Source organism: Corvus hawaiiensis, chromosome 7, assembly GCF_020740725.1.
Source record: "Corvus hawaiiensis isolate bCorHaw1 chromosome 7, bCorHaw1.pri.cur, whole genome shotgun sequence".
Classification (NCBI taxonomy): Eukaryota; Metazoa; Chordata; class Aves; order Passeriformes; family Corvidae; genus Corvus; species Corvus hawaiiensis.
The window spans coordinates 13,804,674-13,822,543 of NC_063219.1; the positions used below are offsets into that span (position 1 = coordinate 13,804,674).

The 17,870-nt window shown below is 41.7% G+C and overlaps 1 protein-coding gene across 4 annotated transcripts in view; it reads left to right on the forward strand.

Annotated features, from left to right (window-relative positions):
* PLEKHM3 (pleckstrin homology domain containing M3) overlaps window positions 1-16,941 on the forward strand; it is an 84,336-nt gene extending 67,395 nt beyond the window's left edge. For all 4 annotated transcript variants that reach the window (XM_048309559.1, XM_048309557.1, XM_048309558.1 and 1 more), the window contains one exon: window positions 10,500-16,941. In XM_048309559.1, coding sequence (XP_048165516.1) covers window positions 10,500-10,677 — 178 coding nt within the window. In that variant the 3' untranslated portion in view covers window positions 10,678-16,941. The remainder of the gene's footprint in view (window positions 1-10,499) is intronic.
* The last annotated feature ends 929 nt before the right edge of the window (window positions 16,942-17,870 follow it).

Consider the following 17,870-nt stretch of genomic DNA (forward strand, 5'->3'; position numbering starts at 1 on the left):
CGAGTTCGTTTTCTCATCTCAATACTACGCATGCACCTATGTGGAGCTAACCAGATTATTTCAGTTCCATATTTTTGCTCTGGAGGCAAGTTACGCCAACAGAAGAGCTTACACAGCTCCATCAGCTCCAAAGCAATGAGGGAGAAGGCCAGGTGGAGGGGTTTTGTGTTTGTTTCCATCTCTTGAAGATGCGAGAGTTTTCTGAAGCAGGTGTACAGACTGCTACAAAGACAAGCGTAAGGTGAGGAGGCTGCTTAGAAATAGGGAGATGTACAGGGTAACCTGCAGCAAATGGAATGGCAAGTCCAAAAGGTTCATGTGAAGACTTGCAATTACACCTGAAAATTCTAATGATGTGTTCAGCTTTCCTTGTCAGTTGTCATACAGAGCTCTGAGTAAACAGCTCAAATTTGTGATTTAGTTGTACTATTCTGAGTCCACAGTGTACAGAGATAATTGACTACAACTCCCTTTTCTCTGTCCTGGTTTTCTGGAATTGCTATCTACAGCAGAGTATTCATATTTTGTACACAGTACTGGACTGCCAGGTACCCTGGCTGAAGCTGGTGAGTTAAAGAGGAAAGAGCTGCTGAACTCCAAAGACCATGTTTTTCTTTTTGCATTTGAATGATTGTTCACTTTTGAGCTGTTAACTCTACCAGCAAACTGGGCTCTTAGGTTAGAAATATTCAAAAGCTGGTGCATGACAGCTTTTGCAGACTTCAGCTCTCTGCTGCATGTTTGAAAAGTGAAGCCTGCTTTTGTGTGTGTGTGTGTGTGTGTATGTATATATGTATGTCTGTGTTGAGCTGGCATTTGGTTTTTTGGCTACCTCCCTGACTTTTTTTGCTCTTTGGAGAGAAGAGTGACAGCAGTCAGAGTGGCCATTACAATTCCAAGGTGGCTCTCAGTTGGCTGTTATCTTTCCATCCTCATGGCCTCTTAGATCAGCTTTGAGGTGAAGAGATTGTTTCTCTCCAAAATATTCTCAGCAGTTTCTGGCGCAGTGTTCAACAGGAATTTATGAAGGATGGGTATTCTTTAGATAGGTACAGCTGAGAGAAAAAGAGGGCCCCTCTTGAGGGCTGGAGTTTCTCTTTGGTCTGGTTGTTTGCTTGAGAGTCATTTTTGTCAGTCCTTGGGCAAACAGAGTGAATACCTGGGTTATGCACTCCTCAGGGTTTGAATACACATATATTACATACCCTTCTCTCGCTAATCAGTGTGACACATTCCTTTGTTGGCAAACGGTTCCAAAACAAACACAATTAGTTCACTTAATTAGTGGGTCTGTGGGCTGTGCTTGGCAGGCTCTTTACATCCCGCTCAACAATACAGCGCAACAGTTTGCTGCCTTGAATGTAAGGGTGGGCTCACAAAGTCATAAGCTTTCTAATGATATGTCCTTTCCCTGGCTTTTCTTGGGAGGTGGCCATTCTGCACAGATCTTAATGAAAGCTGTTATTCAGTAGTTAAACAATTTCTTAAAAATTGTCCCATCCTTTTGATGCCTCTTCCAGTCAGTTTGATTCTTCTGTCCCTCATTTCCCTCTTACCTGTCTTACCCGTATTTATATAATACTTAATCAGGGTTCTTTCAAAATTTCACCATTTCACCATGTTTTTGAAGGCCTTTAAATCATGAGAACTATATTTAAAGCCTCCTGAATTAATTGCACATTTCATGGACCAAATTTTCACCTAATGTGAACTCTCACAGCTCTGCTTTTGCTGGAGCTCTGGCAACTTAAACAAACTGAGCATCTACCTCCTATTTTATTTCTTGTATTAAATTTGCCCTGGGCTTAAATTTAGTGAGTAAACATATAAAATTACCATATTATATCACTTACTTTATATTTACAAGTGTTGTGCAATGACTTTAAATATCCTTGGCTGTAAATTGGCTTGTTAGAGCTATCGTTGCCTATTAGCAAGCAGGCACTTCCCCTCAAGTTGCTGATTTTGCTTGTTCTTCACTAATGTGGGGAAGAGTTTTTGTTTCTTTCTCCTAAAATTAAAAAAAAACCCAACAACCAAACAACAGAAGTGAAGTCTGTGTAGCCGCACAGCTGCCTATAATAGTGGCTGTATTTGTTTTATTACTTAGAACAATTTTTAACAGTTTTTAAATCTTAAGGAATACTGAGAAAATTACCTTTGGAATGAGAATATAATTCATTAAAACGTGTGTTCTGTCCCATCAGTTAATTAAGCATTTAATAATTGGCTATTCATTAATTTAATTAATGGCTATGATAAGATTATTTTCTGTTACCCAGTTGATAAAGTTTTGGTCTTACCTGAGTGTCATCATCCTAGTGATTACTTTCACAGGCAATTAAATTTGTTGTGTTTTGCTGGTAAAGTTACTTGGTTGTTAAGAACAATTTAGTCCATTCCTTTCCTTTTATGCGCTGACTGTGGATGTATGTAAACCATGGAGAGTTGCTCTTTTGTGTTCATATTCATTTATCAAGGCTAAATTGTTTTCACTTTACTAAGTTAATTTGTTCTGCTGCTCAGTTAAGACATGTAGACCTTTTAAGATACAAACCAGAAGACCCAAGTTTAAAATAGACTTGCCACAGAACAGGCTTGACTATATCAACCAGCTTGGATGCCTCCATAATCTTTGGCCACCATCCTGATAAGACCTGTGAATGTACTTTGCACATAGTGACAAGTCTTAATAAAGGCTCTGGGGCTGTGCATGCCAAAGTCTTTGCAAGGTTATGGCTTACTGTGTTATGGATGCTGTGTCACTGGGCAAATGCAACTTTGAGCATTTGGGAGAACGTTAAAGATAGATACTAGGTGGAGAGACTGAAATATGTACTGTACAGCATTTGCAGGAAATAACTTGGCACAGGTCAAAGGCATCACTCAAAGTACATAATTTTCCCTCTTGCTTTGATTGGTTTGTCTTATGCTAGAAAGCCTCTCCCCAACCCAGGCTCATCTGAGTTGTGCCAGTAGTTTAGTACCTAATTTTTGAAAGAGCTTAGCTTATCGGATGCTGATAGCTAGTTCAAAGCACTCTGAAGTGATCTGCTCAGCACTTCTCTGAGGAAGTGTGAGCACCTGAGTAGATGTTAAGTTCTCTTGGTAATTTAATTTATTGAATCTGTCAAAACTGATCAAAATCTTCTGGCCCAGATTGTCTTATTTTTGTTTGTTTATGTAAAAAGAAAACAATCAAATATACCAGCTTTTCCATCAAGTATTGTCTTTTGCAGCTGAATTAGCTTTAAAGGTCGGTTTTACTTGCCTCCTGTCAGAGGGGTTTTTAACTAGAATGTTCAGCCTAAAGGCAGATACTTATTTCAAGTAGGAAAGTCTCTGCAGTGTTGCCTTGTGCTCTTCCCCGCTGGCTGGACACGGCAACTATCTTGCTTACACTTTCTATTTTGCAGCTTCCTTACTGTGCCTTCTTTTTCACTCTAGATATTTCCAACTTGCCAGTCAAGACCTTTTAATTCTTTCTTCTTCTTTCTCATGCAAGATAGACTTCTCTGTCTCCCAAATATGGTTCTTTGAAGCTTTTTAGCCCATTAAAGCCAACACTGTCAACTCTTAAGTGCTCAGAAATTCTAAGATCACCTTACGAATTTGTTGTTTATATATGTACTTTACTTCTTTAAATGTTAAGTTTCTTTCTTCCACCTTGGATCCAGGTGGGCATGTCTTCAACCTTAATGCAGAGTTGTAAAGTGTTTTCTTTTATGAAAAGCAAAATCCTGGCTTAGTCACAGGATTTTTGGACTTGAGACTTACAGAAAAATACAAAGTGATAGAATCAAATTATAATAGTGGAGGGCAATATGTTAATATTACTGTTAGTAGTATTGCCAGACTCTGCTTTTAAATCTTCAACCCCCACTTTGTGAATACAGTTTGTTAATAATAGGAGAGGTAGAGGGGTGCAGTGCAGTTTGTGGTGTGGCAGTTGTGGAGGCAGAGGATATGTGCCTGAGCAATGTAAACACCTGAATTTCTGTGGCATTTCAGCCTCTCCAGTGCTTTTCAAGTAATGGATCTATCATGTGTAGGGCTTTTCTGTGCTCCAGAGTAACTCAACTCCACTGGCGGACGTGTAATCTCATGAGTTTCAAATTAAAAGTTTTAATACTGATTTTAGTGTCCCTTCACTGATTTCTTAGGAACTGCTGTTTACAGGTCACATTACTTGGCTCGGGATATCTCTGAGCTTAACTCGCAGAGCACGGTACTGAGGTCAATAGTCAGTCCTTAGTTCTCCTGCTTGGATGCAAGTATGGAAATATATGTAGATAATATAGCATAAATCCCTGAACTCACAGCTGGGAAGAAGCTGAGGACAGGCTTCCCTCCATAATCAGGAGTGACACAGCTTTGCCAAGAGGGCTCTGGGAGCTGCAGGATCCCATTGCTCCTGCTGCTATGTCCAGTGCAATATCTCAGCCTGTGCACACCCCTGTAGAAGGAGAGCAGGTAGTTAAATCAAGCTGTTCTTGTTCAGCCCTGGCCTGTAGCAAGTTGTTCTGTGAGCACCCAAAATGAAGGCCTGCTTTGCCATTTCTCTGGATGTAACAATGGAAGAGTTGACACTGAAGCTCCCCTTCCCTGGAGCAGCACTGGTGGTTTTCCCTCCCCTCCAGAGCTTCCCACTTTTCCCCTCACTTGTGAGGCTTTAATATCTCTGAGCACTTTGCACATCTGCTGGATGCAGTTGACCTTGGCAGTGGGTGCTGGCATGACAGGATGAGGGGCATGAGATGGCACAGATGGGTGAGCCAGGATGGGGGTTTATTCACCCATCTTCCCTGCTTCTTCAGTGCTTCTTCAGCATCTCAGTCTAGCCCATGCTGCATAAAAGGGAACAGACCCCGGTCCAGCAGTTTTCATGCTGGGTGGTGTGTCCTTTGGCCATCCTGGGGTGGCATTACTAGAGCAGCAGGGGTGGTGGTGTTCACAGACACCATGTGTGTTTAGACTGGTCCCTGCAGCTGCTCTGGAGGTGCAAGCCATGGGTGCTGTACTTGGTGAGTCCCACCAGTGCAGTCTGGTGGTCACTGTACACCCCTTGCTGGCTGCCCTCTCTAAGCAGCTCATCCCTCTGCATTGGTTCCCCCAGCACATCAGCAGCTTTCTGTTGTTTCTGTACCCTCCGGGGCCAGCCCGGGACCCAGTCATGCCATTATAAACAAGGAGTGTCTTCAGGCTCTGCTGGCTTATCAAGGGTGACCCCTTTCTGATGAGCAGGTGGATGGAAAGGAAAACTATGACTGTGCTTTGAATCACGACCAGTTCCCTGAACACTGAATTAATAATTTAGAGTGAATTTCAGATATATAATAATTTGAGGGACTGGGTAGTGGGCTCTTCCTTGTTTTCTGCTTCAGAGGCAGTTTTCAAAACCAAGTCTGAAAAGTATTAACAGTTTTTAAGTGCAGTATATAAAAAACCCCGTAGCTGTGTCTAGTAGAGGCCGTGTCTGTCATACAAGGTATTACCTTAACAAGCTCCTTATAGGGACAAATCAATGTCATGTTAGTGCCAGCTTTCTTCCATTCATTTACTATGTGGGCATCCCTCCCTAGGTAGGCTCCTTGCATTGGTTTCTAGGCAACTGGAATAATATTGCTGCACGTGTGTGTCAGGCATTGATTGCCTTTGGGGCTTTTTTTGTGTTGTAAGTGAACACAGGCTAGTCCTTTTTCCTTTTCTTTGTGTTCTGCTAAAGGCTCAGATTTTTGAAGGGCCCGTCTGTGATAGTCACAGCTGAGCAATTCAGAAATACTTGCAGACAGGCAGGTATGTGTAGTGTGGGATGGTAATCATGCTGGAATCCCCAGGCAATGCTTACTTCAGCTAGTGTGGTTTGCTCTTCTGAGTTTTTTAATAGGCAAGTTACAGGTGATTTAGTGTTTTGGATGCTTGGTGAAGGTTTAGCATCATCTAAGGAAAACATAATGAACAACCTCATTTAATCCTGTTTTTACTCTGCATGGTGGGAAAGAAGATATTGAAGAGTTTAGTCAGTGAAGGGTTTGGCCCTAAATCAATCCGTGCTGAAGTTCATTTCAAGGGATTACTCACTTGACCAAATGTGTGCAAGGTCTGGCACAAGGGAAGTGAATTTTTTAAATGAAAAAATGAAAGCTAATATATAAAATTACAGAAGAAGGGGTGGTGGGTGAATATGGCACTGCAGTGAGACAGGGGAGCTCTTTGCCCTTGTCAGGTCTGCTAGGAGCCCCTGGCTGACCTTGAGCCAAGCCAGTTCACCTCTTGCTTCCCGTTGTGAGGTGGGAATGGTACCTGGTACAGCCAGTTAGGTACAGCCCATGTGCATGGGACTGAAGGCATCCTAATAAACCTTCTTGGTTCCAGCAGCTTTATCCCAACACAGTCCCACTGGTAAGTCTGTCAGCCAGTAAGGTTCCTAGAAGACAAAAACCCTGTCTGTCAGATGACATCCTGGGCCACCTGTTGCTCACCCCTGCTTTATTTTGTCTGTTTAAGGTGAAAGGTCTTTGAGGCCTCTTTGTGTTGTACCCACCATTTCGGGCACCTGATCCTGCTCAGGGGCACTTAAAGATGGTGCAGTACAGAGGAGAAACATGAGCATAATCAATTGGTCGTGCAGCATCTAGAATTACTTGAGCCATAATCCTGTGAAAAATAGGTGGGAAGCATGAGAAGAACATGCCAGAATTTACAATTTACTAAATATTGATATGTTTCAAATGCCCAGACTTAATGGGAGATACTAACATCGGCATTTTCTCAGCATACAAAGAATGATTATATGCTTTTAATGTAGAAAGGCTTTTCTTTTGTAACTAGTAATGATAATAATAAGAGCATTATAATGCCTGTCTGGCTGTGGAGAGCTTTGCCTTTTCTCTTACACTTCCCAGTGCAATAGAAATTGTTTAGAGGATTGAATAATTCTCTGCATTTTTTTTTTACTCTGCACAAGTAAAACTTCCTTAAAACATAAAACACCCCCTAAAGTCTCAACAGAAACTGAGTTAGGTCGGGAAAGAGGGGAAAAAAAGAGAAAACACCAAAATAGAGAGGAAGCTATTTCAGCTGCCTTCTTAGAAGACTACAAGTCTGCATGAAAACAACATGCACTGTTCACTAAGTCTTCAAATACTGTTTGAAAAATAGCAAGATGCTATTAATGTGCAGTGTCACAATATCATTCATTAAAGAAGGAAACATGAAAGGCCTGAATGGCTATGGGCTCATCAGCTTATTATCAGTGGTGAATAGCATTCTCACAAAGGATGTAGGGACTTCTTGGCCTCTAGACAAAGAATAAGTCAGGATTCAGAAATAGCACCTGAATTGTGAATTACCTATGACAACAACAAGGGTTAAGGAAAAGATAAGTAAGTGTAGTGAACTATTAAGTGAGCCTTTTATAGGCTACAAAATATATTTTATTCCTCCAGAGAAATAAAATAATTTTTATATATATTGAGGCTTGAAAACAACAAAAAACCCCATGAAATTCACATATGGAGATAAAATTAGATCTCAAGATTATCTAGGAAGCAATCTGTTTGTAATACTCTAAAAAGGAATATAATGTTGGTGCAGTTTTTGGTATCACTGGAGAATTTCTCGCAGTGAGATTAGAAATGGTCAACCAGTCGGCATTCCAGGGGCAGTTAAGACTGACTGTATTTGTTATGAGGAAAAATAAAGCTGTGTAGGTGGCTTGGGGTTGTATAGCTCCACCACTTTAAAAAGAGTAACTTGCCAGTTGGCACAAAAGCAGAGCAAGATCAACATTGCCCCCCTGCCCTGGTGACTTTTTTTGTCAGTGAGGGGGACACAAGCATGCAGTGAAGGCTGATACGGGTGTCCTCTCTACTTGTTCCTGTGCAGAGCTAGAGGCAGCTTTGTTCTCCAAGTCAGAGCACCCTTCCTCCAGGCTGCTGCTTTGTTGTCATCTGCACCCCTTGGCTGGGCTCAGCCTTCACCAGAGAAGGCAGAAAATAAGTCTTCAGAGCAGCAATCAGGGGTGGGGGCACCAGAATGGACCAACCATGGCAGCAGTGGGTGCCGGTGCAGTGACTGTGAGGTCAGGGCTGGCTGGCTGGCTGCTCTACCTCTGCTTAGTGCCTGACAGTGTGGGGTCCTGGGCAGAGCTTCAGCTACTGCACCAGCTCTAATGAATAACAGTTCAGACAGTTTTTCTCTCTGTTTTGATTCTGAACGATGGGAAAAATGTTTGTTAATCTTTTCCACTGAGCTTATTTCTGAAAAATGAATTCATATTAATTTGAACACCATCAGTCTTTGTTTGCTCTGCTGATTGCCTTTGACTTGAGAGAGCAGGTGTGCTGGCTCCTCTCTCATCCTGCTCAATCCATTTCAGCAGCAACTTCTGATAGGTTTTGTCATTTCCATGCCTGCTGTAGAGAAATATTGGGCTAGCATAGGGAGTGGTGATGCGAGAGCTCAAAATTACACTCCTCATCAATCATTACCCTCTAGCAACTTCCAGGGCACTGTAAACTGCTGACTAACAAGGGAGAATTAGCTTGATAAAATCGCCATTAGTGTCAGTTCAGAGTGGTGTAGAGTTTTAAAGACACTGCTGTCTTCTGTCTCTTCTTTGCCCATTAGTGTGTCTGTTTGTGGAGATCCCAACCCAGCAAAGCACGTAAGCACACTTAATGGAAGGCAGATCGTTAATCGCAAAGAAATCACTGGGATATGAGTCCTAAGCATGTGTTCATGTGCTTCAGTGAATAAGGGCAATAACACACACTCTCTGAGCTCAGAAATTGTAAATGTCTCTGTGCGAGCTGGTTTCTTGATTCAAAACCAGATTTAGACTCTGTAGCTGGACTGAGAAATACAACAGTCAAGTTTTACTGCAAGAGAGCATGGAAGCCAGTAGATACACTGCTTTATACTTAGCCTCATTCACCTTCCTTTTCTTACTCATATTTATCAGTTTATGCTAGTTAGAAATGTGCCTCCTTAAATCTCTGCACAGCCTTCTCAAAGCTCTGCAGTTACTAAAATTTAGGCCGTGTTTGGACCCATGCATAAAACTTCAAGTGCAGCCAGACCATGAACAGTTTTTTTAAAAGTTACAGGTGAGATGCAGCTGATAAGCTAACAGGTTCTGTTAGCTTATGGACTTCTCTCAGTATTGTCAAACTGCATGCCCAATACTGTAGTTGGCATTATGGCTTCTCAATTTTTGGGGGTTTCTTCATGGTTTCAATTTTTCTTCACAGTCTTGAAGACAAGAACCTTACTTCTATGAAAAATAGGTTCAAAGCAAACCAACAAAAAAACCCACTAAAGTTATAACAATGGACACTTGGACTCTCATATACAATAGCTACAAGAAAGGGGGAAAAAAGTGCAAGGCATTTCAAGATGTCTTACAGAATCACCAAGGGTGACCAGAAATCCCTTATTTGAGTTTCAGAATTGCTCTAAAGTTTGATGTTTTGTTGCTTTTATTATTTGAGTATCCAACTGAAATCTAAGACGTTTCACCTCTGACAGTCCTCCTTTTACTTTTTCCTTTGGTTACAAAGCTGTAGCAACTTAACTCATCACTACAGATAGTTATTTGCATTGAAAGGCTGAGAATGTCCAATTGTTTAGTTGTAGCCCACTCAGGATTGCCAGATACTTCGTTGCTCAACATCCATCTGCAACTGGGGCTTGATCTGCTGTGACATTAAGTTCATTGCCTCACAGTGCCCTGAAAGTAAACCAGTCATCTTGTTTGAGCAGTTGATTTGTTTGAAGTCTTAATGTCACATTTGAGAACAGAATAGCACAGCTTTGAATGCCAGAAGCATAGCTCAGTGTGTTGATCAATTGATCAACATAGATCAGTTGTGTTGATCTAGTCCAGTCTTCCACAGGACACAGAGCAGACAATATCACCTACTTCTGTATCATTTTCCACTTTGTGAAATGACAGCTTCTCCTGCTGTTGCAGTGGACTGTTCTTTACTCTTTCCAGAACAGCTGACCACTGGAGCTTCAGTGAGGAATATGTCATATCATGACTGTTGCAAATCACAGAGTCCATTTCTGCAAATGCTAAAATATACCTTATTGGAAAATAATATCGTTACTCCTCATTTACAAATCAAAGCAAGACTTGTCTTTCATAAAACAAAGTTGAAGTCTTTTCAGTGATAGACCTGAATACTAGTTACTAAGAAGGTAAGTTTTAATCCTTCTAAAAATTTGTTTGTGAAGTAGAAGTGCTGGGACAGATTCTCAGCAACTGCAAAATGGATGCAAGTCAACTTATTTTAGTGGTCCTGAGTAGCTTTACACCAGCAGAGGTGTGGGCATGCCAGTGTATTTTACAATGCCACTCTTATGAAGCATAATGCTCTTTGAGCTCCCAGAATGATTTCAAGGCATACCTACTGCCCTCAGCCCACGTGAAGCCTGTTGCATGCTCTGGTCCTATTTTGTGATTCAATTTTGACACTGATTTGTGTTTGCAGGTGTGAAAGCTGTGGTGCTGTCTTCCACTCTGAGTGCAAAGTGAAGGCTGTACCATGCCCCAGGTGTGTGCGTAAAGAATTGCAGAAGAAGCAGAAATCCTTCTGGAGGCAGCTGAATATGGACGAGAACTTTGAAGAGTCTTGCAACATGTTTGAATTGTCATATCAGAACACATGAGTTCCTTGAGGCAGTGGCCAGCCTGAAGAGAATCCCTCTCCCAGCTGCCAGCTCAAGCAAATTCTCAGCTTAGACAGGCAGAAATTTTTTTGAAAAATACTACCTGACCTTCTTCATCTGTGAACAAGAGCTGCCAAAGTGGCCATAAAGCCTTGTTGGCTTTGAAATACCAATGGCTGAACTGCACTGAAGTCCAGCCGTTAGCTCTCATACAAAATGTGGTTTACGTGAAATGCTTTAGGTCTAGCTAATTAAGTACCCAACTTTCTTTTCCACCTCTGGAGAAGACTTTATCTCAAGGCAGAAAATACTTGCTGCCATGACTGCATTATTTTTTATGTTGTTCATTTAGAATTGATGAATCATCTACTTATTTATGTGTATTATTTATTTATTAGTAGCCTTGGCAGGGGTTCTGGTGAGGTGTTTCACAGAATCCAATAGAGCAGGAATTAATTTAAATCCACTGTCCCCTTCTGTTATGGGCATGTGGTTCCATTTCCTCATGTTTTCAGAGAACTATCTTAAAGGATCAGTACATTTACATTTTAGAGGATCTCCTTGCCAAGGAGAAAGGATCTCCGATCAAACTTTACTCGGGGTGCTTACAAATGTAAGATGCAGAATAATTCCTTCAGTTATGTTTATACATTTATAACCACCCCAGTGAACTACTTCATATTCAGATAAGCATGGGACTTGCTATTCTTTTTGTTCAGGCTGGGAATATCAGTTCAGCTCTGTCACTGAAGTCCGTTGAGATTTACACTGGTCACTCTTGATTTATGGGAGGCCGTGTCCTCATCCGTAGTAACGTGATGTTGGTTCTCCTCCTTCCAGTCTGAAATTTTAAGGCATTTTAAATGTTCACATTGGTTTTCTTTTTATTTCATGAAGTTTACTTTAAATGTTTTTCTAATCTGAGCCTGTTAAACTGATAGTCAGGAAAGTGGTCTTGCCCATTTTAGTTAGAAAGTACCTCCAAAATTGTGAAACACTAGTTTGCTGTTTTCATGTGCAACTTGTGTCCTGCATTCTCTTTGAGCTCCAAGGCATTTATAGTTCTGTAATGACTTCTTCCATGGTGGAGAGTGAAGTTCCTCGAGGTATGATTCTGCTGCACACACCTGGAACACAGGGAAGTATTAAACACAGTAAATTATTTTGTAAAGGAAAGTACATGATGGATTTAACTGGGGAGGTGTGTGTCGTTACTGGCAGTATGTTTAATTCATGGTGAGTTCACCTTCAATGAGCAGTTAGATTGTCTTCCCCCATTTCACATTCTTAACTCTTTTTCACCCCCTGCAGTGATATGTGTATTACATACATATGAAAGCATTCATATATGTATACGCACACACATCTATATACAGAAAGCAAATAATGGTTTCAGGAGAATAATGCCAGTTGCATGTGTCTTTTTCCTCTCCTCTCACATAGGTTTGTGAAAATACAGAATACTGATTTTTGCTTCCTATATAATCTGCAGACTGTTGTATTCAAGGCAGAAAGCAGTTTTGATTGTCGAAGCATCTCACTAATTGCTGAAGTATTTTAAATAAAAGAACAGGGTACATCATGCTTACATTAAAAGGTAAAATGCTACAATGAGTTGCCTTGTACTGGAATGTAAGTGGTTACCTTTTCCAGCTGCCAGTCAAAGAAAAAGTAACTTAATCTGAGCTTTCTCAAATTTGAGTGCAACTACTATATACATAGAAGCATGTTTATATCTGTATACATTAGACAACCAGTGCCTTTCCTTTCCAGAAATCCTTCTTTCATTGGGATTCTTTAGAAGGAAGTGAGGGTTTTTCCATGTTCTTGGCAAAGTGCTGTAGGGATTCCCATACTTAATAAACTTGATGAATCATGAACCTTTGTCACTAAAATTAATACTTCCCATACACAGTGGTGTCTCTGTCTCAGCTCACTGTTCCTCATGTGAAATGAGTTGCTTTTGGCTATCACCCTTAAAGGTATAATGTTCCTTGCAAATCCATTCCCATGCAAAGAATTCCCTGTGTGTTCAGAAATGCAAACACTGGGGAAGTATTGTAGAATTAGTCAGGCAAACAGGAACTGCACTGGTACTGGCTGAATAAACAGAACGCTCCCATGTTGTTCAGCTTGTGTCACTACAATTACTCCTGTGGCAAAGCCAGTAGCTCTGAAAGTGTCAGAATCTGGCAGATACTATTTTGAATTATCTGTAGACATAATGTTAGGTCATTAAAGAAAAAATGGTGGTGTTTTCATATCACCATACTCTGGTATTTATGATACCTCACAGTGCTGTTCATGTCCAGCTCAGCTTAGAGAAGGCTGCTTGAGTGCACTGTCAAAAACCGTATGGAGTCAAGGAATCAAGGTTCAGACATTGCAAACTATTAGTTACTTTGACAGATGGCCTATCTCCAAAGTACCAGTCATGTGGGTGGTTAGATACTGGAATTGAATTCTGGAATAACAACATAGACAGCATGGGAGTCGCTCTGGGTTTGTACAGGTATTACAGAACAGTTTCTTTGCTAACAGAGATTTACAGGATAAAAATAGTATGATGTTGGCAAAACTGCTGAAATTAGCCATGGGTCTGAAACCACTGCCATTACCAATAGCATAGAGCAAAAGCATGTTATGATATTCTGTCAGTGCCCAGAGCTTTATGTAAAAGGATACTGTACAATACAGATCATGTTATTTGCTTTAAAATCCAATGTTGTTGTAAACCAGCTAGTTCCTAAAATGAATAGACATTCATTTCTACTTTGGAAAACTTTCACAGTAGCTCTAGGAGCAGGCTGTAATGTGAAAGATTATGTCCTCTCAGGGATGCCTAGCTCCTATCTAAAAATAGTTATTCCTCATGAATGGGTAAGATAAAGTATTCTGTCACCAATTTTTGTAAGCATAATGAAAGGCTTAATTCTGCCCTCAGTCGATTTTCTTGCAGGAGCCATCTGCAAGCAGGAGCCTCAGCCTGGGGTTCTGCAGGTGGTTTGGGTTTCAGACAGCGCTGTACCCTTGCATGGTTGTCTCTGCTGTACTAACAGTGCTCCGTGCTGGTCCCCACTGCTACTCCCTGCCCGTTCTGCAGCCCACAGCCTGCACGTGGCTCTGCTCTACAGCCTTCTGGATGAGCATCAGCTGGTAAAGTTCCTGGGGTCTTTGCAGATTGCACGACTCTGTCTGCACCCCACCCCCACCCCAGGTGAAATTATGTATTAGTACTTCCAGTCTTGTCCTACCCACGCATGAAATAAATTGGAACAATGCTATTTCATTGTGAATCAATAATAAAATATGCTGTTTGTCTTCTTCAAAGAGAAGATGCTTTCATAGCTGACTGAGGAGGAATTGATCTGTTATCCAGTTACTGCTTTAGCATTTGTACAGAACTTACCAATGTAGAAATAGGATGCTTCACTGCAGTGGACTATAGCTTCACACTCTACAGGTACTTATATTTGTTAGCCTGGTATTATTTTAATCTAGGGCACTATAGAGATCCTTATTCAAGTCTTTTCCTCTTTAAGCTGACCATCTACCTTTCCTTTAATGGGAAGATGGGCCTACCTAGGGGATGCAAACTGCAGCTCTTTCTTTATTATCAATCTATGAAGAGAGAAATTTGTATTGCTTGTGTAGGAATCTTCCTATTTTTTTGGGGGGGTTTATTTTGTCTGTCTTATGTGGTGGAAAATGATGGGTTCATGATGTGACAAAACATCCTGGCTGGGACATATCAATATGAGCTCACTGCTGGGATTGATAAGAATTGGCAGGTGTGAGGGAAGATACTTTTTGGTGAGGAGCTTAAGTTTTTCACAGTACTCCACAGGCTCTGATGGCCCCGTTAGGAGTGAATCATCAGGGTATCTCTAGAGCTCCTCTTGTCAAGGCTTCTCTTATTATTAGGATAGTGTGTGTATTATAATGGATTGATGATAATGTCCTGAAAGATTTTGTAGAAGAGCAGAGGATGTCTGTTTACAATGAAATGGGGAAGCTGCCCAGTTGAATTTTGCTTTCTAGCAACAGAAGCCACCGAGTTTCCTAGGCTTCTCAAGGTCACTGCCTGGATTGCAGCTGACTCTTGATCTGTATAAAAGAAATTAATTGAATAATCATCACAATCTTCTCATTTTTTTTTCTGCTGCTCAGCTGCAAGCCAGTCTCCCCTCTCTCTCCACTGTGTCCCTGTCCTTACTCACAGTACTGAGCCTATAGCCAGACTTGGAGCTTCATGGCTCATTGTGTAGCTTTTTGAACCGGTTGAGTCCAATCATTCTCTCCTTCATAATTTGCCTTCCAATTTTCCCTTCCCAGTAGGAGTGCCTTACAGTACTGTATATTAGCGTCTCTCTTCCTGTTTTGGATTTTCTGATTGCATCTGCTGTTGGATTAACTTGTAGACTTAAACTGAAACTCTCCTGTGGCTGTGCCTGCTCTTTGCAGGGGCAGCTGAGTAATCAGCTTGTTCTGCCCTCATGAAGTGAGCTCTACAGGCTGCATGTACCAGCTCTGAAGACACCATGCTGTGTGGGAACTCCTCACTTTTGCTCATTTTGGTGCCTTAAATTTTGAGAAGTGAGTAATTTTTTTAGAAATGCTCTGCCGTGGTGCAACATGTTTGGCATTGGAGCTTGAAACCCTTGCTCATAACAGTTTCCATCTTGCTAGGAATGGTAACCATAAAATTTGTTTACTATCTATGCTTTGTGAGGGCATTATGAGAGAGGATAGCGTGGAGATGGTATTGGTTCTTAGTATGTGTATTTTTGAGACTCACTGGGCTGCTTAGCCCGAGATTGCAGTTGTGCAAGACCTTCAGAAGCAGTGCATATAATAATGTCAAGTAGAGGGAATTAAAACAGGGTCAGGTCACATGCAGTTTTGCTCCTCCTGGAACCCCTGGCCAGTCCACACCACGTGGGCAGGGACTCCCATACAGTGCTGCCTTCTCACTTGCACAGCAGGGTCCAGTGCTGTGGGAGTGAAGACATTTCCTCAAAGCTCAATTTTAATGCAGCCTGGCTCCCAGAAGGCTGACCCAGTGAGGGTTTGGTCGTCCTTACCTTAGAGAGAAGGTTAATGAAATTTTAGCATTATTTGCTAAAGTATGTGGCACGTGTCAGCCTGGGCCACGTGTCCATAGTGACCGTGATCTTACAAGTCCACATTTGACACCAGTAGCAGGAATCCCGTTTGACAACAGCAGTGCTGTTACTGCAGTTTAGCAATACAGTGAGGAGACAGTCTGGATAATAATGTGCAAAGTCCTTCTTTACCTGAAAAACCTGGTGTGGCCATGATGGCTTGAGTCATATCTTAAAATGCCAATTTCACCCAAATTTCTTAGGGTGGTCGTTAATCCAAATTGCAGAGATGCCACTTGTGGTCAGCATCAGAGATATCTAGGTCTGGAGAGCTATCAGCTGTGTAGGACCAAAGTGTATTAGACTTTGTGCACAAGTGTCAGTGGCTCAATTGTTTATTTATTCCTGTCTAGTCCACATGTTAAACCAATATAAATCCTTGAATACACAGCATTGTTTTGGTGGAAAAAGGAATTGTTGATTCAGTTTTGCTTATGCACTTGTCTGCCAAGTTGATTTTGCTTATATTAAACTGTGCTTTCAGGCTGATTTTTAATCAATACCTGTGATAGCAAGTTACCTTAGTGATAGCAAGTCCCTGCTATACTTGAGGTAAGCAAAAGTAAGAATTCATGAGCAAAATTAAGTATTAAGTGATAAAGGCAGCTTCCAAATCAACTTCAGCTGAGGCAGTTAAAAGCCAGGGAAAGTCAGGTGTGAGCAGCAGAGCACAGTGGCTGATGTGGTCCCTGGCAGCCTGGGCTTTCCCTCCTGCCAGAGCACCAGCTCACCTGCACCACTTTCAGTGAATTTTAGCATTGCTGGCAGTGCACCCCGAGTTTTTGGAATACCATTATGTGTGTGTGCTACTCTGTTAACTTATTTGCAACATCATTATGTATGTTTCATTGTTCTTGTGTTTGCATTGTTGTTTTGGTTTTTTTTACTTTTGACAAGGATTTTTTTTTTAATTATCTGCAACTACTGGGCAATAGTCTTAATTTATTATTGATGTGTAATGATGTTATAATTTAAATCCATTGAGTTGAATGGCTTGTTGACACTTGAGCAGGGTTTATTTGGGTTCACTTGTGACTGCATCAGAGCACCAGTCCCTCCTGTATAAAGGCAACTCTCAATAAACACTAAAAAAATGTTACTCATCCTTTTTAATTTGCCTTCTGGTGGGTACGGTACCATGGGTAAGGCAATCCTTGAAAGAGTGATAGTTTTCTTAAAAATACTTCTCTGCTGGTTAAAGTCATCCAAATATAAGAAAATATGATACTTACGGTTCCCAGATCTCAGCCAGGAGGGTCTCTGGGGGTTTGGATTCCCAGGTAAATCTCGTGTTTTTGGAAAGCCACAAATTCCTAGACTTTTAATGGTGCTCCCAGGGGAGCTTACTGTGGCTTTGAGGCACCCTTGAATACAGAGCTCCTGGGAGGCTTGCAGGAGGAGCTGCCTACTGTGTGGCTGCCTTCTGCCAAAAGAGTCCAAGGTCAGGGCCTTGAACTCTAAGTGAGGGAGGCATCTCCCCAGGTGGACTGAGGGGACCACTGAGGGGCTGGAAGGGCAGGATTTTTCCCATGTTACAAGGGTTTTCACACCAGTGGATGTAGGAGCAGGCATGGTTCTTGCTCTTGGTTATTTCTTCCAGTGCACCAGCTAAGGAGCTTCTGCCGCTCCTTGAATCTGGATTTGATGATTAGAGATTGCAGCACTGAGCTGTGGTGGAGTTCATGGGCCTAAACCCCCTGCCTGAGACTCCCCAGAGCATTCCACACCCAGCCCTATGCTCTGGCAGCTTTCAGAGAGAAGGATATTTCCCCTCCTTCACTATCTTCCTGCCCCTCCTCAGAAAGACCAGAAGTCCATCAGGAATGTCAGTCCTCTCTCCTGCAGGAACCTTTGGACTTCATCCCTGTGATGAAATCAGCCAAAAGCAATGAGTTAATGTTTGACCGGGACCACACAAGCTGCACAAGGAAACCATGTGCAAGACCTTCTCTTCATCCTTATTTGCTTTACAAGGCAAGCAAATTCTGCTATGACATCTCCTTCCCCTTGCACTGCCACGTCCCCTCC